We start from the raw sequence: 24,009 nt of genomic DNA on the forward strand, positions 1-24,009 counted from the left end.
ATTCCCCCACCTCGCGCCCCTGGCAGGCAACAACACCTTATTCCTACCGAGGGCGGTCAAAATAAATCAAGGATGTACAGATATTGACAGAGACAATCTGCTCACACAACAAGTAACAAATTATATCTGGGGGCTTTAAGACAAGGTTGAGTCAAAGACACTTAGAGGCTCAATATCAAAGGATGTATTAAAGGGAAGGCATTTTAAGAGGCAATATAAAAAAATCTATAAGGTGAGGCGGCGATTAAACGGCAACTGAAACAGGAGACGGGTTTGGCAGGTGAGCATGTTCACAATGGGCACACACACACACACACTGTTGATGCTCTAATGAAGTTAAACGCCTTGAGACAAACCTGTTTTGTTAAATTACTTTGTGAATGTATTTGACTTGGAGAGACAGATTAACACACACACACACACACACTTAGACGTGCACAGTTGTGTGCTGTATACACACACACAACTGGCAGTGATCCTTGCCACCAGCATGCAGAGAGATGACTTTGTCTGTATTGGAGGACTGACAATACATCATCCTATTAAACTCTATTGTTTCTGGCTGCAGCAACAACATTTATTAATGGATCAAATGCTAATTCTGTGTCTGTGTGTGTGTGTGTGTGTGTATGTGTGTGTTTGTGTGTCCAAGAGATCTAATCAGATATATTTGGTGCCTGTAGCTCAATCACAATGCAAGTGCATCTGTGTGTGTTTGACCCTCTGAGAGTGTGTGTGTGTACGTGTAATTTGTGCCCAAGTACGTACTTTGTTTGCGCATACAAAATCTGGTGTGTCTGCATACGTGCGTGTGCGTTGGTGTGTATGTGAGTGTGAATCTATTACTTATGCCGGGGATGTGTAGAGGTATTGGCGTGGCGTTGCGGGGGAGAATTGCTCCCTTACTCAGAGAGCAATCAACCAGCTGTCCTCTGTACAAACAAACAGGGTACAGCGATCAATACGGATATCAAACACGTCCCACTGTGGTGTGTGCGTGTGTGTGTTTAAATGTGTGTGTAACACACAGAAAGGAGGAGGGGGAGAGAGAAGAAGAGGAAAAGTGTGTGAGTGTGTAAAAGAAAGAGTTTTGCTGCAATCTCAAACATGATGCCATTGCGAAACTCACAGTGCGCCAGAGATCGGTTGGGGTGTAACGTCTAGTTGAATTAAAGCGTCTAAATATCACAGTGAAACTGAGTGTGTTTGTGTGTTTGGATTAAGTATTAATTAGTTTTCATTCAAACTCTGGCTTACAAATAGTTTTGAAGTGGCTATTGCTGTTTTTAATCTTATGAATTGTTCAAAATGTCTCCTTCAGTACACTAGAATCAAATCTCTGCAATTCTACACACACATTTGCATAACCACGTATATATAACCCGTATAACATTAAAATCCAATGTGTTCAATGAATAAAGAGAAGGAGAAAAAACGCAAATAACTACATGATTTTGTTGAGCAAAAACACATAATGTACAAAGCAGATCATTTGAACATGGGTCCATCATGGGAATGTGGCCAGAATGCAGTTTTAAATAAGGAATACCGTGGTGGAAAGTACATTTACTCAAGTACTGTACTTAAGTACAATTTTGACATACTTGTACGTTACTTGAGTATTTCCATTTTCTGCTACTTTATACCTCTACTCCACTACATTTCAGAGGGAAATATTGTACTTGTTACTCCACTAAATCTATTTGACACTTTTTTACACTAAAACACATGATATTCTTATATGATATGATATGATGCAGCACTATACTTCATATCTACCCAGTAGTACACAAAGTATCTACAATTGTCTCCACATTGAGCAACTACAACATTGAAATGCTCTTTCATGTATGTGTTAGTGACAAAAACTGAATAATATAATATTCTATAAAAGTATAACACTGTGAAAGGAGCCATTCTGCATAATGTGTACTTTTACTTTAAGTACATTTGCTGATAATACGTTTAATACTTTTACTTCAGTAACATTTTGAATTTGAGACTTTAGCTTGTAATGGAGTATTTTTAGACTGTGATATTTCTACTTTTAGTAAAGTAAAGCATCTGAGTACTTCTCCCACCTCTGATAGAAATACTGATGTAGTGTGAAAAGCGAGTAAATATACACATTTAAAGAAAACATAATACATGATAAGTAAAATGTGCTTTGTATGAACAAGTCAGTTGATACTACCAGTAAAAACAAATCAGACTTACATCTCCACGATGCCCTCTGGGAGGTTGGCTGGTATTTCAGTGAGGCTTTTACGACGACAGTCCACGATGTTGTTGTTGCAGCTGCAGCTTGGCGGACAAACGGCTACCTGAGGAACACAAGTCCTCGATTCTGTCTGTGCTGGACCTGTAGACAGAAATATACAGATGGAATATATATAAAACATCAAGCAGAGATTGGCTTTAATTTGTTCAAATGTGAGATCGTTTTCACTGGTTTACTGCCAAATACGGAAGAGAAAAGGAAAGATCCCTCCGTGCCTGCAGCTACATTTATTACTAGTACGATAATTTGTGCAATCGAATTTTAGCTCCTGTTTTATTCTTAATTCTTTACGATGCTTTTTGTATATTTCATCCCAGTTTCTCTCAATGAGATTAGAGTCAGCTTCAGGGGGGAGTTTTATGGTCTTTGTGTAGTTTCAGAAGCATTTGCATCCTGCCAGGAATACAATTCTTTCGAGGGAAGAATGACATTTTTTGGTATGAAATGAGAGGAAATTGCAATATAAACTGAATATTAGTACTAAATATTATCTGGCCACAGCACGTAAAAACAAATATTGCTGGATATGAGCAGGAGGAGAGATAGAGAAAAAGAGGATGGAAGGGTAGGAACATTGGGAAAGATAGGAAAATTATATAGAAAAGGAGGAAAGAAGGGAAAATGGAGGGATAAAGTAAAGAAAGAACAAGAGAAATTGAGAAAGAGAGGCTGTTATTGACACATAAAGTAGGGGAAAGAAAAAGAGCAGTGAGAGGAGGTCTGCTGTGGAGCATGCAGGCAGAAAAGACGAGGCTAAGGGCTAATAAAGAGAGCACAGCCTGACAGTCTATTAGAGCAGAGAGCTGAATCAGAGGCCTATAAACAGTGTGTGTACTATCTGCAGCTGATAACACTACTGCTCTTATACTGGCCTTTTAGCTGATTACGCGCTCTACATGGTGTAATTCTTTCAGTGCTATAAACTCAACGCTGAGCTGTCTGTACATGATAACAATGCTGCCTGCAATAATGGCCTTTATGGTTATTATAGTCCCTGTGTTGTAGAACTCTACGTCAAAGAGCGTCTACTGTCAACGGCACTAAATTCAATCAGCTTGAATCCACTCTGCATGTCATATCTATATTGGTGTTGCTGAATAGTTCGAGGTTGAATGTTGCTTTAGAGGCTCGATTTAAAATACTATCATGTGTCAATTTGATGTAGCTGCAATGGAGCGCAAAACTGGTGGCTTTTCTACAAAAATATTTTTTATAGGTTTTGTTCCAGAGCCAATTTAAAACAAATGTTGGATGAAAATAAAAGTAGGCCTTTTTTATTACCGCCTTGACTTCAGATAGAGTCACATCGTCACTTCGCATGCCACAATAAGCTCTAGAAAGGTGCTTCAGAGTGTCTTTCAGCCATGCTCTTTGATATTTCAATGGAATATCAGGGCTTGACATTAAGCTTTTTCAGCCAGTTGACCATCTGGCAAGTAGATGAGATGTTTTACTTGCCCAATAGACAAACTAACTTGTCCAAAATGGAAAATCTGGTTCTATTAAAAAATAAGATATATTATAAGCTGCTTAGAGCTAGTGTTAGGAAGTTAAACAGGTCATAATTCCCTCTCTTAATATCTATTTTATATTGCTGTGAAAACATCTCCTTCAAACAACTGGATTTATTCAAGTTTCTCACCAAAAACGACATTTTACAAGATTACATTTGAACGCATCATGATAATGTTATAATTTACCTTTGCCTAATGCTCATTTTTACTGAGCAGAGATTGAACGCACCATAATGTAACCCAGTGGAACATCCGTTAACATTAGCTGTTAGGTGTTTTATTTACATGGGACACCAATTTCAACACAGATTTGTTGTTCACAATGAAGCTTCACGCTATGGGTGAGTTCTTAAATAATCACTCCGAGTGTCAGAGCGCACTCTGAAACAAACTGGACCGTTCGGAAATTCAAGTGCTGTTGGAATGCATCGTTACTGTTCACTTATTCAGAGCACCTCACTCTCGGAGCGACGGAGCGTACTCTGGGGACTCGAATAAAGAATTAATGCCGATCTCCCGATCGCATATTTTTACTGAATATCGAGGCATCCCTAATAAAGATCACATTTATTTTTCACTTGCCTGACCGGACAACTGCATGAGGCATTCCACTAGCCCGAACACAGAGTTTACTTGCCCCGGGCAAGCGTTAATGTCGAGCCCTGAATATCGTGTGTATGTGTGTTGATGTCTCACCATTGCAGATAAAATCCTTCTTCTGCACATCTGGGACATTGAGGCCCCTCATGTGGGCGGGGGCCATGCACTGGGTGAAGGGAGCCAAGCCCCGCCGGGCTCTGAGCCAATCAGAGAGCCAGGACAGGTGACAGTCACAGTGGAGATTGTTGGAGTGCAGACGCCTGGGAGAGAGAAGGAGAAAGAAACGAGCCTGAGTGGGTGAAATTAGCACAATAAACTCTTTATTATCCCATTTGAAATGGGCACTTTCTAGAGGCAAAAGTCTCTCAAAGAGTCTGTGAAGCACATCAGCTCAGTAAGAGCAAACGTATTTGATTCGGCACTCAAATAGGTTCTATTTTTCACACAGCTTACATCCTTGGCCAGGATCAGGAGGCTCACACACACACACACACACACACACACTCACACAAACACCCAGAGTAATATCCTCAACTCTCATTTCCCCAAGGTCTGTGACAATATGACTCCCTTTAGAGGGAGGACACATACGGCTAAATCACAATCTCTTCAGAAGGACAGAGAGAAACAGACAGAAAAGAGCGACAGCGACAAAGGTGGGAAAGAATACGAATATAATTCTGTACTGAAGGAAAGATTCAGATATGAAGAGAGTGGACACAAAGAATGACAATGAATAGAAAGAGAGGAATAGAATCAAAAGATGAGCAAGAGGAGACAAAAATGGAGCAAATAAATCAATAAATTGAAAAAGATCTTTTAATTTCTTTGGAGTATGTTGGCTTGATTTCATAGTGGCTATAGTGACAGGATATGTTGTGATTACATGGGATGTGTCGTAGATTCCTGGGCTTCTAGCAGATATGGGACCAAGTCATTGTTTTGCAAGTCACAAGTAAGTCTCAAGTGAATGCACTCAAGTCCCAAGTCCTAAACTAAAGTAACTGGCGCCAACTGGTGCTCAGTAACGTTAGTTCTTCACAGTTTTCTCCAGACTTGATTGAATGCTGTCGGATTGGTTCAAACAAAGTGGATCCGGGGTATTAAGTGTAAGATAATCAAATGCAAGTCACAATAATATTCACCACAAATAAAGAGTGCAGAGTTCTACAAATAAACACCACTTTTTTGGGGGATTCAACAATAAACCAACAAAAGAGAAAAGTTCAGTTTAGTTATTCCCCCATGAGTAAATCCTCCACCCAAACAAATCAATACAGAATCTCTCAAAAAGTAAAGAAACCCAACAACTCCATTACCTCCGTTACAGGGCAATTGATCGCCTTCGCACACACAGTTTCTAAATAACTTTTAGAAACGTTTTAATCTTTGGACTCTGGGAATGGTATCATGTAGTTTCAAGTCAAAAGGCTCAAATCCAAGAGAAGTCACTGGTGTTAAAGTCCAAATCAAGTTGCAAGTCTTTTTTTTATTTTGTCAAGGAGTCTGAAGTCATCAAATTAGTGAGTTGAGCACATATTCTCACATGCTCTGGTGGTATCTACTGTAGCCATACATTTAGTTTTGGTTTCATGTGCCTGTGTTTTCAGATATTAATCCCTGAGTTTTCCTCCTCCACTTCAGTACCACAGAGATGAACGAAATTTGGTTTGTTGTGGCTAACACATTAAAAATCTTACATCTGAAAAAACTCAACGGCACCTTTTTTCCAGAGCCAATGTTCCTGTTGATAATGGGATAATTCACAGAAAAACAACAGCTTTGGTTAGCACTATTTCTTTGGCAGAAAGTAGTGCCAATCCCGACTGTGAGGTCTGTTGATTATTCTCAGAAATTGGGACACTGTTTTTTTTAAATGTTATTTCTGAACATTGTGAGCGACCGAAACAGAATTGAATTTACCTTGGCTGTAATGAGGTGGAGGCACAAATCTCAGAGATGTCTATTTCAAAAACCACAAAAAAGCAACTTACTACTGGATGTAAAGTTTTTTCCCTTTAAATGTTTTTTTAGGGGGAGTTTTTCCTCATCCGATGAGAGGGTCGTACTGTAAAGGACAGAGGGTGTCGTATCCTGTACAGATTGTAAAGCCCCCTGAGGCAAATTTGTGATTATACAAATAAAATTGACTTGAAATGAGAATATGTTATTGTTTTTTGGTTGTAAACTGTGTGAGCCGAGTCCATGGATGTATAATAAGACCTGGACACCGGACCCCAACCAGGCGCCTATTCAGTCCAATGACAATTACTCGACTGGCGCATACAGCAAAAAAAGTTTTCAAGCTTCTAAGTTGACTTCCGCGGTATGCGGCCCAATGAATAAGCACAGTGGTTTCTCCTGCTCGACCCATGGATTATACATTGTGATAAGGTCACAACATTTTTAATTCGCTTTTCTCGGCTCGAGGAAACAAATATGAAATCTAATCAAAAAATTCCGAATAGAAAGAGTCATAATCGTTCTTGTTTGCAGTTGGAGGTGTCCTGTCAACAGTTTCACACACGTCTCTTTTACAGTGGTGGTCTGTAGGGAAAATTATTTTAGGGTCACAGGGGGATTTTTTGTTGCAATACTGGAAAATATTGGGTGCAAGGCTGAGCGGCGGCGCCGTATCCAGGTCTTATTATACATCCATGGCCGAGCATTTAACGCATCATCTACACTATGCATTAGACTTTGCACACATCACAACAGTGCGAGTGAATTAAACGATAACGAAGATTCTCTCATCAGGTGACATCACTGAATCTCATCAGATGCTGATGAGATTTCTAATTGCCAATTTATACTTCACGTAACATCACACTGATGGCCTTTTCACATTTCACTTGTAGCATTAATTAAATGGTACAACTCAATTTAAAGAGAGCGCATCAGGTGATGTTTCACAGAGCTGAGCTGCACTGGCTGGATGTGACACCTTAAAAAAAAAAAAAAAAGAAAGAGAGAGAGAGATGAGGAGAAGGAGGGCGGATGAACACTAGAGTGTCTTGTCAGCGTATTATATGCCAGCCGGGATATCTAGCCTTTCAGAAGACAGGCCTCCCTTTGTAATAAAGCAGAGGACAAATCCTGTTATGGAACAGAGATGGGCTCATTGATGCTAGCAGCGGGGGCAGTGGGTTTTAATACCGCTCTCCCATTATAAATCCAGTTTATAGTCAAACCCCCGCATGGAGATAGCCACGTCCCGGCCCACCCCCGGCTCAGCCTTAATTACTGACAAGTAGGATTAAAACACAGGGGAGAATGGGAAGAGGCAGGGGGTACGGACAAAGTGCTGTGTGTGTTTGCGTGTGCGTTTGTGTGTGTGGCTGTTAGGCAGTGATAGCGTTTGTTGGGCTTATTGGTTGCGGGTGACTAAGGGCATTGTGCATAGTGTGTCTGTGAATGTGTGTGTGTTTATTCTTAGTATTTGCTCCAGAGAGTTACTGGGCACATCTCCAATACAGTGAATTACACACACACACAGATAGAAGCAGAGGGATTTCTAATCTTTTCATTGGTTCAAGTTTCCGAATGAGAGGCACCATGATGTGATATCATTACTGCTAATAGATGGTGCAGGAAAGACAGAAAAGGGAGGAAGAGAAAGACAGAGAGATCGATGAATGGATAGAGAGAAAGAAGTGAGAGGAGTGAAGTGAATATATGTAAAAGCAGCCGTATGAAGGAGTCACATATTAAGGTGGCAGGGGAGGTGAGCCATTTCATTTAGAAAGAAGTTACTAACACACACACTTCTTGAACTTCCCCTCTAATGAAATCAGGGACATCTCTAAACATTTGATTGAATGACTCATTTTTATAAAAGCACCAAATTCAATACTGAGATCTCAGGGCGGCAAATGTAATACGGAGGATGAAGAGATAGAGTGGCAGAAGGGACAAAGAGGAGGACGGACTGAGATGTGAACACTGGACATAAAGGAGATGGGGAAGAGGAGAGGAGGGCAAAAATGAAGAGTGGAAAGAAAAGAAGGAGGAGGTGGAGCAGAAAGAGAGGAACAAGAGGGGATGAAGACGAAGAAGTTGGTAGGAGAGAAAGAAGAGGGGAGCTGATGGGAAGTGAGTGAGTGGAATATCAGAGAGACAGTGGTCGAATGTAATGAAGTATATTTACTCAAGTACTGTACTTAAGTGCACTTTTGATGTACTTGTACAGTAATTTACTAGAGTATTTCCATTCTTTGCTACTTTATACTTCTACTCCACTACATTTTGGAAATATTGTACTTTTTACTCCACTACATTTATTTGACAACTGTAGTTACTAGTTACGTTGCAGCTTTAAATTATTAATATGTAAGGGATAATGTACAATGAGCCGGTCATTGTTGTTAAATAAACCCCAACAGGATGATGTTGGGTCCCGACCGCAGAGCAACGGTCTGTTCTACATATAGCAAGGCCTGCTATAAAGAAATAACAGACCACAGAACGCCGTGATTGACCAATCAGAATCAAGTATTCAACAAAGCTGTTGATGCTTTTGTACTTTTACTTAATTAAGATTTTGAATGCAGGACTTTAACTTCTTACAGAGTGTTTTTACACTGTTGTATTGTTACTTTTACTCAAGTAAAATATCTGAATACTTCTTCCCTCACTGCAGAGGAAAATGAAATGGGAGGAAAGAGTGATGGGGAAAACAGAGAATTCATGATAAGAGAAGAACGAGTAAGTGAGGAAGATGTAAAAAATAAGGAAGAAAAACGAGAGAAGAAATGTGAAATGGGATGCGCACACATGGCAAGGAGGAGGAGAGACAAAAGGAAGAGGACGAACGAGGAAATCAGAGGTTACAGTCGCTCACGTCTGACAGAAAACAGAAGCAGACGAGGGCTTCAGATTAAAAGTTGTTGGATATTGGTAACTCTGTACTCAATCTGCGGAGCTGCGCCGCTGCCTGAATCCAATTTTAAAATGCTGATTTTGAGCCGTATAGCAGGAGTCTGCAGGAAATACAGAAACCCTGTCACGTGATTGGCTGTTCGGGGATGAAAAGTTGAACAGAGACAAAATGCTCGTAAAAGATAAATGGACTTCTGCGATTGTTATCCTGCTTGTGTTTAGAAATCCCCATTTTCTGAATGTTAAGTAGGGTCGATTGACCACACAAGGGCCTCTTAAACATGATGATCTGGGGAGGAAATCCCATTCTGTGCATGCTGGTTTGGCAGAATTCAAACCCCAGTGTGGCCAGCAGGAATGCAACCAATGGTCTGCCTCTCTCAGACAGCCCAACGGGATTATGGGTAGTCTCCCTTGAGATGTCGTGCCATTGCCTTGGCAACTGTGAGATCTCCTTCTCACAACTTAAATACAGACAAAAAGACATATACACACAGAAATCAAAGCCTCCTTCTGATCAATCAGAGAGGATGATTTCGCCATGTTGGATCAGGACTGTGTGTGTATCAGTAACATCAGTGGAGAAGATTTCTCCTAATTAATCAAAGCAGATTGAACTATAGAGCCTAAACAAGCCTTTCTTGTGGTTTTAATGAGGTTACCATTTCTCAAGTGTGTGTCTGTGTGTGTTTGTCACTGTATCCATCTCCGTGTATGTCTTCATGTGTGTGTGTGTGTGTGTGTAATGGCCACATAATTATTCACAGTCATGAAACAATAGAAGAGTTGGTCTCTTATTATGGCATGATTAGATGATCACACACAGACCCTGCTGCCATGCTCTGTGTGTGTGTGTGTGTGTGTGTGTGTGTGTGTGTGTTTGTGGTGTGTGTGCATGAGAATGAACATGTCTGTATTTACTCAGTTTGCATGAAAGTACAGTAGGCACTAATGCATCTCTGTGTGCATGTGTGTGTTAATGTGCAACCACAGAGTGCGCGTGTGTGAGCATCTGTAGTATATGTTAGTGTGAGTGTGTGTGTGTGTGTGTGTGTGTGTGTGTTGTACTCACAGTGTCCGCAGCTTGGGCATGTGGTTGAAGCTGGACAGGGGGATGAGGGTGATGTTGTTGTTGTTGAGGGTGCTGGATGGAGAAACAGAGAGAGGAGAGAGGAGAGGAGAGGAGGGGGAGAAAAGAGAAAAACAGACTGTTAGAAAAATAAAACCCTGGTGCCACTTTTTGGTCTGGCGGTTTAAACTCTGACGCACGTTAAATTAAATTCTCTCCAGAACGCAGGTTCGAGTCCCCATCACCTTTTCTCTGACCTCTCCAAACTCCAAGTTTGGGGATTTTTGTTTTAGAGTCATACTTGAATAACTGAGTTTACGAGAACCTTTGTCTACGGCGGTGGTTTCCCCCCAATGGGGTCACAAAATGAATTGGGAGGGGGCTAATAGAAAAGCAAACGATCAAAAACATATTTTGCTCCACCAAAATAAGTTTTGAAGGCTGTTCTATAATATTTTTTTTGTGGAATACTGGACAGTTTTATCCCTTCAAGTCCTGGAAAATTATTTAAATTAAACAATCTGAGAAAGGGAAATCACTCATAATAATGAGTAAGACAAGGGGCCAAAGAACATATTTCTTTGTTTTAAAAAAAGCTTTTTTTTAAAAAGTGGACATAAGTCAAACAGGTTGGAAACCACAGGTTCCCTGGTATTTAAGCATTACATTCACAAGGCTTTACCATGTGGTTATTTCATATGGACTATTTATTTATTGGAATTACCAGAAAACATGTAATATCATGCTATATATCGTTATTGAGATATGAATAAACCTATATCGTGATAGAAGATTTTGGCCATATCGTATGAATAAAATTGACTGATTTGAATTGAAATCATACAAACATCACTGGTACTTTGTCAAACATCATCAAAACTGAAAAACACTGCATTTGCAGATTCTGACCTTCTGTTCAGCTGTGTGCCAAGTCATCACATCACGAGTTTAACTCATTATTTATTGATACAAACACACACACATATGAACACGCACACACACACCCATCCCCTTGATCTGTGCTTCTTCCATCTCTAACTCATAAGCAGGTCACTGCTGTCTCTGACTATTAGCTCTCTCATAAACTACACCCTGTCTCATATGTAGTATCGACCTGAAGCGGAATGAAAAACAAGGTTGACTGTCATTACAACCAAACACAAACACACACACCAGCAATCCCACTCAGTGTGCTGAAGAAACCCAACGCCTATTGATTCTCTGTGATTTCCATGTACAGAAATGAGAGCAGAAGAAAAAAAAAAAAGCAGGAAAGACAGCTATTCCATCAAAGGGACGCACAGGGGGATCAGATTGCATTGACAGACTCGAACAAGCTGGTAAAGCTGCATATACAAAACACTGGAGAGGTGCTGGTGGTGATGGTGGTGGCGGTGGGGGGGGGGGAATATAGTAGAACACCAGCAGGTCCCTCATGACTGAGGTAGTGCACGTAAAAATAACAATACAGCAAAACAACAAGACTGGACAAAGACATACAACTTATATTATGTGGTCATAATGCAGGGAGCACTATGTGAAAAACAGAGCAAATCCTTTAGTTATTATCCAGAGAGGTACTGCAGGCTGTAAATAAGGCTCGGCCTTTTTGGTGTTTACTCATTTTCACCTCACCCTTTTATGTAGACCAATAGTTTCTTTTTAAATTATACATCCACAGAGCTTTTAGAAAGGTACTGAATAAAAGTATGGCTTTTCCTAATATATATATATATATATATATATATACAATATATGTTAAATATGTTTTGTTTATCTCTGTGGAAGATATCAAACATTCGGTTCCCACTTCTAACAAGGCTTTTGAGCCAACTGTATAACGACGTTGCCGGTTAGTGTGGAAAAAAACGGATAAATAGCTGAGTTTGACGGTAAGCGGCCGGCTCCACTTCGATACCAATCCCAAGTGCTCAGTAATAAAAGGAGGCTGCCTCTGCCATGCCTGGCTGCACTGACACTGCTGTCTCCATCGGGCTGCAGAATAAGTGAATATTTATCATGGCAACAAGTGACAACTGACATTAGCACATATTAACTGTCTTAGCTTATTCGTCCAAACAATAATAACTCATAAAATTACAACTCCGCATATTTAAACAAAACCAACAACAACTACCAACAGCCATAGTCCTTACAACCTTAACCATAATTGTTGGAACAAGTTTTATTTTGTTTCTGTCGAGTTTGAATGAAGTGTGTTTTACGATGTTCTGCCGCTGGAACAGTTGATCTCCCAACTAAAACTGCGATACATACACACACAGACACACACTTAATGTGGGTTTATAGCTACATGTGCAAAATGATATCATTACTCTACCACGAAAGATTCATCACTTGACATGACTGTGTGTTTGAGTTTAACTCCGCTCAACCATAAAATATGCAGGATGTTTAACGATCTGGCAACCACTTGTTGTGAAGTGAATGCAATGGAACGGGGGAGGGAGAGTGCGACATCTAGAGGCAATCAATGTTATCAATAGCACCTTTAAAACAATGTTCACCCTAAAATGTTTCCTGATACATGAGGACACCGACTACTGAAGTTTAAAGAAGCTCTCATTGCAACATTTACACGTCAGAAATTGCCTCCAGGATAATGCAAATGAACTTCTGATCTTGTGCCAGATGTGCAGATACACGAATACATGGATAAATTTGAGCTGCGGATGATGACTTTAAATCATATTTTCCGCCGGATCTTTGTGTAATTGAGTTTATTTTTTAATCAAGCTTAACAGATACATTTACAAATTGGTTTGAGCAGAAATATAACAATATACAGCAACGATAATGACCTCTCATTATAACTAGTGAGACAGTTCAAATGGCTTGAAATCAGATTTTTACAGGAAAAAGTCAATACTGAAAAGGAGAGTAAATGAGAGATCCTTGTTACATTAGAAATCCAAGGATTTCTTAAATTTATACTGCAGTATAATTTTTCTGGTGGCTTGTGGGAGCCAACATCAACACGAGCCAGTGCAACCATTTGCTTTGTTTTCATGGATCATTAATTTCACTGGATAGAAAATAGGGCTAGTTTACTTTACATATCACCCGAAACCTTGTGTATTCAAAGAGTCATTGTTTCAGGACGAATGAAGACGGAGCGGTCATTTTTTATAAGTGAAACCCATTCATTTTTCACGTTTGACAATGTGTTTTAAATGCTTTCAGACAAGGACAAGGTCGGCTTTCTCTCTGAAAGATGGCCCAAACTCAAGATGAGAGAACAGCATCTGCAATATGTTTGTGCCTAAACACACACTGTGACCACGGCGAGGGGGTTTGGATTTCGCCGACGAAAAATCAAGGATGGTTTGTTTTACGCACTGTCGTCACAACTGTTGAAAAACGGCTCATTACCGGGGGTTTGCTGTGTTTTTACTAACACCCACTCAGCCTTAAAATAGACTGTTTTTGCTTCACTCTGTTGATGTTACTACTTTTCTTTCTCTTTAATTCTCTCTCCTTCCGATTCTCTTTCTGCATTCGCCTCCCTTGCCAGTACAGCCTCAGTGGCCTTGGTGGACGGATAAAGTTTCACACTCACTCTCACATACACACACACGCATTAGGAGTGCCGCTATGGTCAGCCCTGTCAGGGGTGATTCCACCCAGTATATATAATTTAATTGTGAAATAACAATAATTTCCCTCTGCAATTTCCCTGTCAGTTATTCTCCCGCTCACTCCGTTCAACCCCGGTCCACATCTCTCTGCCTTAATAAAGTAGCAACTGGACCGACTTACGCCAAGATAAACACTAAAAACATCATTTAGAAGTCCACAACTATGTTTTATATTGTGGCTGTTTTTTCCCAGCTTATTTTGCACCGCCTCTGGCCATGGCTGCACTCTTAAAAAATCCTAGATGCTCTTGCATTTGAAGTGACCGTAAAAAAATATGTGCATTTTGGCAAAGATGGGAAACGTAGCAGGAAGTTCACCGTTTAACATTGCAAAGATTTAGTGGATCCAGTTAGTAAACATCTTGTGTGTCATCCAGTGTCATAGTTTGCATTCATTTTGTGCAATTACTAACTAAATTGAACTGAAATTAACTTAAACACAACTAAAATGTGCTGTTTGGCCTAAGAAGCATACAGATGGGATGAAACATCTTTAAATTTTAGGTGCATTTTAAAACTGACAGAAATTTTAGATTTTTTTTTTGGTCTCACAGGAAGGCGTATGAAAAGCACAACATTACACGGACATTCTGCGTGTCATCAGTACACATTTTAGCCGTTTCGCCTGTCATTTGTACGCTACATAAACGTCCGCAGTTAGTTTTAGGCAAGAAAACCACGTAGTTAGGTTTAGGATAAACGTCAAGGTTGGGCTTAAAATAAGTATGTAAACTAAGTAAAATATGTACGGAAGCCATGTAACACAACGACGGAAAACACGTCACAAATGTCATTAAAAAACGTGACAATCATCACGTGACAAACGTCGCTAACGTAACTTACAAAACAAAACACCGGTCAACATCGTTCTCCTGGTTAAAAGTCCGATGTTTGTTGGATCCATCCACCTCACCACCGGCCAACCATAGGTGGTCTTTCTCGCTTGTTATACTACGTCACTAACTCTTACCGTAGCATTTTTACGCAGATGTGTTTACATTGCAGTCAGTCCAGCGTACAAATGATATGCTGAAATGAAGAAAGGCATTAGACGCTAACCTAGCACATTATTGTGGCATTCATACACCTTTTCATGCTAATGGGCTAGTTAAGAGCTGGCAATGAGTGCACCTGTGAATTTCCACAACATTTGATTCAAGTCTTTGGTTTTACAGTGTAAACTATCCGACTGGTCCAAATGGGGACTTTCCACTGGTTTTGAACTCCACCTTAAGTCTGTTTAAACTTTATAATCCTGCAGCCTTGACAGATCCCAACACACCATGAACTGGACTTCCACCACAAAATCACACAAACCGGAACATTGGCCGCGTTGTAGTCGCGGTCCCATTTACAAATGTTTCACAACTGATGTTATCTGGTTAGGAAAATACTTTGTGTACTGAGTATTAGCATCCGCTGTTGCAGCTGTTTCCAAAGTGACGTTATGCTTTGACTGAGAAAGAAACTTATTTTTTCTTCTGTTTTATGGCTGATTTTTTTCTATGTTGCTTCATATTCTGAAGCTGTGTGGAGCCACAGAGTTAAAGATTTATAGGTGAAATAGACTGGTCAAAGACACACAGATGTCTACTGTATATATACATTATTGGATGTTACTCTTGTCTCCATGGGAGCCAATATAAAAGACAAGATAATGAGTCAATATGGGATCCAGCGTCAACTTTCTTCTTCAAAACTAGGAGTTTGTCTTTGTTCTGTCATTCATTTTAAGTTGTTTTTTTTACTCCTCTTCTTCTTATATCAACTCCTATTAAAATTTAAAGCCCATCATATATAAAGATTTTAATACAGATTTAGCCACAAAGCCCACATTTCACTGGAAGCTCGCTGCCCTGCAGATTAATTATTGGAGAAAAGCCTGTTTGAAAAAAAAATAAATCTCATTTTGTTTTTGCAGTCACAGTAAAAAAGAGCTCAAGGTCTAGTCCAACACTGTTTGCGACACACAATGTTTCTATTACAAAATGCCTATTCAGCTCTATTTCTTCCTTTTTAATTTGAGATAGGCTGCAGTGACCGCTGCTGTGCTACTGCAGGATAGATCCATGATCCCTGAATGGGTGTATGTGTGTGTGTGTGTGGGCGCTATACTTTAAAGTGTGTATTCTTGAGTCAGCATGTACAGAACATGCTTACGTGTGTGTCTGCATGTGAGTGTGTGTTTTCGATGCAGTGGTCTCTGTGTTGCAGTAAATGGGCCTCTGCAGTCAGTGATGGAGGAGACTCTTTAGAGGCAACCCACCGGGGAGATGCTATCGCTTGTGTTTGTGCGTGCTGGCATGTGTGTATATGTGTGTGAGTGTCTGTGTGTGTGTGTGTGTGTGAGAGGGAAAGAGAGTGATGTTATCATATGTGTCTTTGCTGCAGCCTACACACTGAGGTCAAAGCCTTACTCGTCAATCTTTCCTCCTTCATACACACACAAACACAGAAACACACACATGCTCAAGATTAACTGGCTATTTTCCTGCTCTACTGTTGAGATCCTGGATATTCAGCCAGGCATGAAAAATACTTTAAATAATAAATGAATACTCCAAAACAGCTTTGGACAATGAGGTTACACCTTTTTGGTATTTAACAAATTGCACTGGACACAAACAGCGATCTCGTGGATGAAAGCCTGGATAAAAGCCCTGTGTTTGTTGGACTACGTCACCACAGTCGTTCCCAGCGCAATTTCTCGGAGCGTTTACTGTTGCCGCAGACGGGTTTACATCAAGTTAATGGAAAGCCTGGTAAGTCTCATACTGGAGCTAAAGGGCGCCTTGGTATAACACGCTGACGGCCGTAACAAAGCGTTGGTATTTGACGCCCTGGGAATGACAACGGGCTGCAAATACAGACGCTTGGTCAGTGGCCCTAAGCTTCAAAATATGACGCTCTAGGTACCCCTCTAATGTCAATTTTCGATGTGTCAGGGACAGCGTGTAAGTTTCTTTTCAAAATAAATTCCCCATGTAGTTTTATTTTGTTTTTAGGATTACTTATGCAACAAAAGTACTTAGTTAGGCTTAGGAAAAGATTGTGGTTTGGGTTAAAATAAGTATGTTTGTTTCGTAACCAGTGTTAGTTGAGTATGTAAATTATGTAATAAAACTAAAGTAAAATAACTCAACACTGACTTGGTGTCACTCGGCACACAAATAGTGTTCTCCTTGTTGAAAGTCCTGTGTTTGTTTGACCCCTCCAACCACCCGGCCTGTCCTACGCAGACTGTCTTGCTCTCAGTTGCTCTGACCATCTAATGGGTTTACATTGGAGTTAGTTGAAAACCCAGTGTGTCTCATACAGGCGCTTAAGGGTGCCTCGGTGTGTTGGTATCAAACGCCAGGTGTCGGTATTTTATGAGTTGAGAGTCAGTACAGGTTGGCTTTTCCCCGTTATATATGTTAGATGTTATATTTCATAACACATATCTGATCTAAATCTAAATCTATTGGCAAGTGGTGTAAATGTAAATGTAAAGGCTGTTGATATACAAGGTGTCTACAGTGGGGATGAAGCCAGTGAGTTTTTTTCTGTATTCTAAATGCTGACCAAAGCCTTGTGACCTTTAAGTCCAAAGCTCATAATTTCATTTTCATCCCAAGTGTTCTGTGTTTTCTGTCAGAAGAGACAATCTCGTGGTTTGTGATGCGAACCATAAGGTCACAGCGTTGATCAATATGTCCTTTAACATCTGTTTGTCCTTTTCCAAGTCCCATTGAGTGAGCTAAATGTAGACGTTTGTCTGATTGGAGTTCTGTTCAGTTGTATATTGTATGTATTTGTGTCTGGCTCCACAGAGTCTGAGCTGTTACTTTGTGTGTGTCTCAGTGTGAGCGTGTAATAAAGTGAATTTTCTATTAGTCTCTATTATGTTCAATCAGCCTTAACAGACACAGATCAATACACTGACAGCATGTCTGAATTACTACAGCCACTAAAACACAACACAACAACGTAACTTTATGACTGTGATTACAACCAATATTGACTTCACGTTCAATACGATTATTCTCTCTCGTAATCGCTAACATTAGTTATGGTCTTGTGAAAAGGAACCGGGCGATAGAAGGCCTCTGAATTACCAAACACGATGTAAAACGCCTCGTAAAATGTACGTACCGCGGTATTGAATGGTCATTTTAGTGTTTAGTACTTTTATTGTACAATACATTTCTGATTATACGTCCGTATAACAGTGTGTCAGACAGTTGCTTGTATTCCTTTTTCAGGATAAACCAAAATGAGTATTAATTATTCTCTTCTTGTGCATGAATTTTGAAAAATTTAAATGCTGAAAAATGTTAATTTTCTTCAATCATCTTGGATTATTGGACTTCACTTTTTTTCCAAGCACAGATGTCTCATTTCAGACAGACCTCCTGTGTAAAAACCTTCTGGTGCACTTGGACCTTTACTCTGAAATCTCAAATCAATACTCCATTGTGGGAATGAAACCACAAACTGAAAGCACAACAAAGCCGTTTTATGACCCTACTTACAACTGCATTGTTGTTACGATTGATCCGACCGCCTCTAATAATTGCAAACATTATATAGAAATCTATGATGTGACAAAACAAAGGTTCAAGAAACACATTGTTTTCATCAGGGTCTTTTTAGATGAATACCACAGTAGTGCTTCTGACTAATTGTGTTGGTTCAACGCGGCAGCTGCTTTACAAGCACACTGTTGTCCTCCAGCACCGGCTCCTCTCACATCTATGTGCTGGGAAGGTGTCAGGTGTCTTCATTGGTTTCAGTGACTCATCATCATGAATACCAGGTGCCAAGGCAATTAACAAGCTAATTGGTTAGAAAACTGGCAGCTGGGCTGAGAAGCAGGATTTAGGCCCAGTCACAGCAACATTTGAAATAGCAAATTATTCCAGCAAAATCAATTAATTTCACTGGAAACACCTCCATCAGTGGATTTGCCTGCAGGGACAAGGATAATCTGTGTGATTCTTTTGCATCAAGTTCAACTTTGGTAAACTTTGACAAACTTTTTATTCAACCCTACTTTGTCAAAATAATATATAAACAAAATACATTGTTGGAATTAACTGATTTACTTCATAGTCTCTTTAGCAAGGTTTGTATCCCCGATTCAATATCTCTTTATTGAATGAGATGATGTACAATCCTGACAAAAAAAAAATGCCAGTAGATCTATTGTGATTCGGGATACATGTTAACTAGCAAATATATTGTTTTATTACACGGCTTTGTTGAATACTCAAAACTGATTGGTCGATCACGCCGTTCTACGGTCTGTTATTTTTTTATAGCAGACCGTTGTTATGGAGAAATAGATCGTTGCTATGGGTGCAGTTCTGATGTTGTACTCTGGCCGACCGTTTTTGTGTCAAATTATTGATTTCTTAAGTAAGTAGCAGTGTAATAAGCAGGATAATGTACAGCTTTGGGTAATTGTTGTGAAATAAACCCCTTCAGGGCGATGCAAGACCCTAAGATGCCCCAAGTCGCTCGTTGTACACTGCATTATCCCTTAAATGTCTCCAACTACAATAAATCACCAACTAGTCCTCATGTCAGGCCCCCTAGCACCGCCTGTTTAATGAGGATGTCTGGATTATCTTCATTATGCTCTTTTCTGGTGTGACTGGACTTTTAAAGCTCATTCTCATATTAGTTACATCTTAGTATTAATTGCAGATTCTCAGTTTCGCTTGTAGCGAAAAAGATTCCATTTTCTTTCGCAAGTAGACTGTGGACATGTTTTCTGTAACCTTCTGTAAGCCTTCTAGTGATATACTGTAAATCCATCTTAAAACATAAAAAAATAGATATTCTTTCTACGTCTGTGTTATTTTTTATCTTCGCTCCACCACAGTTAGAGCCTGCTCAGTAGAGGCAGCCAATCCCTGAGAACTATGTTAGCAAAGGGCTTCTCTATAGACATTTTTTCCTTCCATCGAGCTGCTTCAATAAACCAATAGAGAGCAATGTTGTATTTAAATTACACAACTAACTTACTCTTACTTTTGAAACCTCTCATTCTTTGTCTCCATACTTCTGTAAAATCAACTCATGGTTTTTGTAACAGTAGCATGATAAGTTCATGCCCCTTCTCTGGAGGTTGTTAAAGGCTGTTGTGGGTAACGTACGAAGGAATAGATAGAGGGAAAAGGAAAAAAGTATAGAAAAACGGCATTGAATTAAATGTGCATTTGGTGCTTGTACTTTTTATTGGTTATTATTTGGCGTAATTAATGTTCACAAGGAAAATTCAAGACCTCCAGCTAACCTCCAGCATTCAATACATCATGTGTGCAAAAGCTAAATAAAAGGTACAGGAAAGGTTATGCTGTTATTAATGTTATCAGGTTAAATCAAGCTACCATGCATGTTTTCTAAATTGAATCTTTTCAGGATCGAAATTGCAATTCCAACGCCGTGACTGAAAAAAATATTGATTAGAAAGATTAAAAACGGGGCGAACAGCAGACAGGGTGGACGGGTTATCGCAGGTGTAAATTGTATCAGAGAGGAATGTTAATTGTCATTCAAAGCAAGTATTAAGATAAACTGTGAAGCCGGTGCAGGAGAATGGGTGACAAAAGGTTTCAATTCATCCAATGACTGGGAAGATCCTTGAGTATAAAATCTATTTTTAATCTGTTTTTCTTTTAGCATTGATGTGCAGCTGAAGCAGACCACTGCCAGAACATGTACAGCATATCACGTGCAGTTTTATTACTCACTCAAAAGAACAAAATCTAACTGTCAAATGGTACAAACTGAAACCTCAGGAACCAGACTATTTATTTTGCATTCTTATAAAACTGTGTTTAATCACTTATCCTGCCAGAATTTACTTGTCAGTTAAATAAGTGACCTAAAAAACCAAAGACTGTAGAGAAATATAAACATGCTGTCTGTGATGTCAGGTTTTTGAAGGAAAGTTTGGCAGCGCCGGTATTTGAGTTTTGCAATTGGCAGCAGTTACTGGAGCCGGACCATTTGAACAGGTGGATTTGACGTGGGTCAAGCCACCTTACAGTAGCCACCCAAGGGGCTGATCACATCGAGACGCGCCACTACAGTCAACAAATTGCGCTTGGCAAAAGGCGTCGGGCAAAACGTCGGGCTGATATGCCTATGGAGCGGGACTGTGTGCTTAACCAGGCGATCAAATGTGGTCTCTCTCTCTCAAAGACAGTAGCCTACATGAAACTATCACGACATGAGATATGAATTCCCATTTCCCTCACACAGTCCAACGGCATCAAAACAGGAAGGAGGTGGTAAAGTAGTAAAATCCCCCTGTGTTAAGTGAGTTAAGTGTGACATTGATGATCAGTGTTATTTTTGAACTTTTATACGCATTAAAAGCTGATAGAAAAACGCGGCGCAAGAGAGGAGCGCAAGGCAGGCACAACGTACTATAGGGATACAACGTCTCAGTGTGATCTGGGCCTTTGTGTGGTAGCAGAGACACCTCAATCAAGCAAACATACACGTTTCAAGGCTTAAATAGTAACTTTCTATTTACTGTACACAGAGCGATAGCAATCTTCTTATCTGTCCGTCACAGATTATTACTTTGCTCTTCACGGTTCATTCCATACCAAAATATTATTTGAAAGTTTTTCTAGAGTAATGAGGAATGTGTTCTTCTGCAGTTGTTTTTTTTTTTTCTTTGACATGAGCTCTAACAAGAATTTATTTTTCTCGGAGAGTTTTTCCCACACAGACGCTGAAAAGAGGCCTAAAAGGCTCTTTATGAGTTGTGTGAAGAGCCCTCAGCATCTTCCCCGAGGCCTCATTACAGCTCTAGTAGAGGAGGTAAAAGGGAAACGCACGGACACTTCACTCCTTCAATCACTCATTTGTTTAACCCCTTCACACGCAGCATTCACCCGTTCATTGCGGAGAAAGAGAGACGCTAGGAGAGGTTACGTTATCACTTAACCTCTTCACTCTTTATTCACTCCTTCACCACCAGAGAGACGGGGGAGGGGAGATGTCGTTCTATAGGTAGATCTTAAGATAAACATGTGGGAGACTGGACGGCCGTATCCTGTCTCAATGAGGCAGACATTGAGACTCACTGATCCCTGATGTAGTCAGTCATCTGAGAGTCACACAGTGGTGCAGCATGATGCCATGCTTCTGTGTGGCCCTCTGTGTGCATTGTTGTATGCTTTGTTCATTTGTGTGTGTTCAGCTTAGTCGAACGAAAAGGCGCATGTATGACATGATAATTCACAAGGCATTAAGAATGCAATAAGAATGCCGTTCTTGCTTTTGACGTGTCATTTGTACGCCACGTAGTCTGTACTGACTACAATGTAGACGCATCCACGTAGATATACCGCGCTCAGAGCTAGTGATGTAGAATAAAAAGCGAGAAAGACAAACACAGGACTTTCAAATAGGAGACCGGTGTTTTGTTTTTGTAAATTACATTAGTGACAATTGTGACGTGTTTCCATACGTATTTTACTTAGTTTATGTACTTATTTTGAGCCCAACGCCGCTGTTTTTCAAAACCTAAGTGAGTGATTTTGTTGTCTAAACCTAACTGCAGAGTTGACCATAGTTTTGTTGCGTGGTGTACAAATGCCATGCAAAAAAGCGCCTTACAATTGGGACATGAAAAGCCTAAAATGCGTCCTCAGGACATGTGGAATGTCCTTGTAATGTCGTGCTATTTACATATATATATATATATATATATGTTTGTGTATCTGTGTGAGGTTTCTGAAGCTATGAGTCACAGAGAAAAGAGCGGGATATGCGAGTGAAGGCTCCTTCATTCAGTGTGTCTCTTTTGATCAGGAGATCTCAGCTTGTAAGTTGAAGTGATTTTTGACCTTGTTGACTTTAACAACGAACTCTAAAGGTCCATGAGGTCTGTAAACAGGCTTTAAGGGTCTTCAGGTATAAGAGTTAAGGGCTTTTAGTGGTTGAATTGTCTCATATCTGAACTTTCCCACGGGGTTTAATGCCTGCTTTGCTGCTTCACCCTGGCAGCCTGGTGTTAAGTCGCGTATGCGTGAGTGTTTTGTTTTTGTGTGTATGTGTGTGCATTTGTGTTGTTGCAAACATATATGTGTGTATGTGAGCGTGCGTGTGTGTGTGTGTGTGCGAGCGAGCTAGTTTAATGAACTCTCGAGTGTTTGCACAACCAAAGTCGCGCAATTTACTCCTCTCATCTCTGAGAAAATTGACATTTCCAGAGCGTTGCCGTTGGTAACCACCCTGGGAAAGCTTGGCTGTTTCCAACCTAAACCAAAGAAGCACTAGGGGGTTGATATAATTAGTAGTTAAGGTATTTTCAGACCAAATCTTGTGCTTTTTAAGTCAAATTATATCTATGACAAAGTGAGCAAACAGTGAAATGATTTTCTCTCAAAGAAACAAACCGTTTTAGAAGTGAAACCATGGCATTTTAAAATCCAGCCTGTTATTTTTCTGCCAAAAATATGTCTGCAAAGTGAAGGTTTCTGTATCGGCGCTTCTATTAACTCAATAATGGATGTTTGCATTATTCCTCAGTGAGACCAGTGGGCGCTGAGCACTGCAGGCTTTGCAGATTGCCTGATGGACAAAGGAGGGAACTTTGTCCAATAATGTGCCAAGCTCTTGAGTTATAACAGATTAAAATGTGAAGGTATCTTTGTGAAAAATCAAGGCTCTTTGAAGTGGGGTGTAAATGATCGCCTGAATGTGGATTAAAGTTACAAAAGCTGCCTCTAAAAACCGCAATCTGATGATGTTGATTTTAATCAAATTAACTGACACTGAGCAAACAGGGATACAGGATGATTATCATAGGACAAATCCATGTGGTTTGGCAGACGGCTGTTTGTATGGGAGTGTGTGTGTGTGCATATGAGAGAGAGAGAAATGCAGAGGAATTGATATCTGTGCCTGTGTGTGTGTGTGTGTGTGTGTAGGAACACAATGCCAGGCTTTTTTCTGATATTTCATAAGATGTCACCCTTGTATTGCGATCGAATACAG

At 40.1% G+C, this 24,009-nt stretch overlaps 1 protein-coding gene across 1 annotated transcript in view; it reads right to left on the bottom strand.

Moving 5' to 3' along the window:
• The window catches only part of slit3 (slit homolog 3 (Drosophila)), a 300,273-nt gene that overhangs the window by 80,232 nt on the left and 196,032 nt on the right, over positions 1–24,009 (bottom strand). Inside the window, exons 7-9 of the mRNA XM_037780827.1 lie at positions 10,346–10,417; positions 4,492–4,655; positions 2,218–2,362 (exon numbers count right to left, since the gene is read on the bottom strand). Of these exons, the coding sequence (XP_037636755.1) occupies positions 2,218–2,362; positions 4,492–4,655; positions 10,346–10,417 (381 nt within the window). The remainder of the gene's footprint in view (positions 1–2,217; positions 2,363–4,491; positions 4,656–10,345; positions 10,418–24,009) is intronic.

This window comes from Sebastes umbrosus, chromosome 9 (genome assembly GCF_015220745.1).
Source record: "Sebastes umbrosus isolate fSebUmb1 chromosome 9, fSebUmb1.pri, whole genome shotgun sequence".
NCBI lineage: Eukaryota > Metazoa > Chordata > Actinopteri > Perciformes > Sebastidae > Sebastes > Sebastes umbrosus.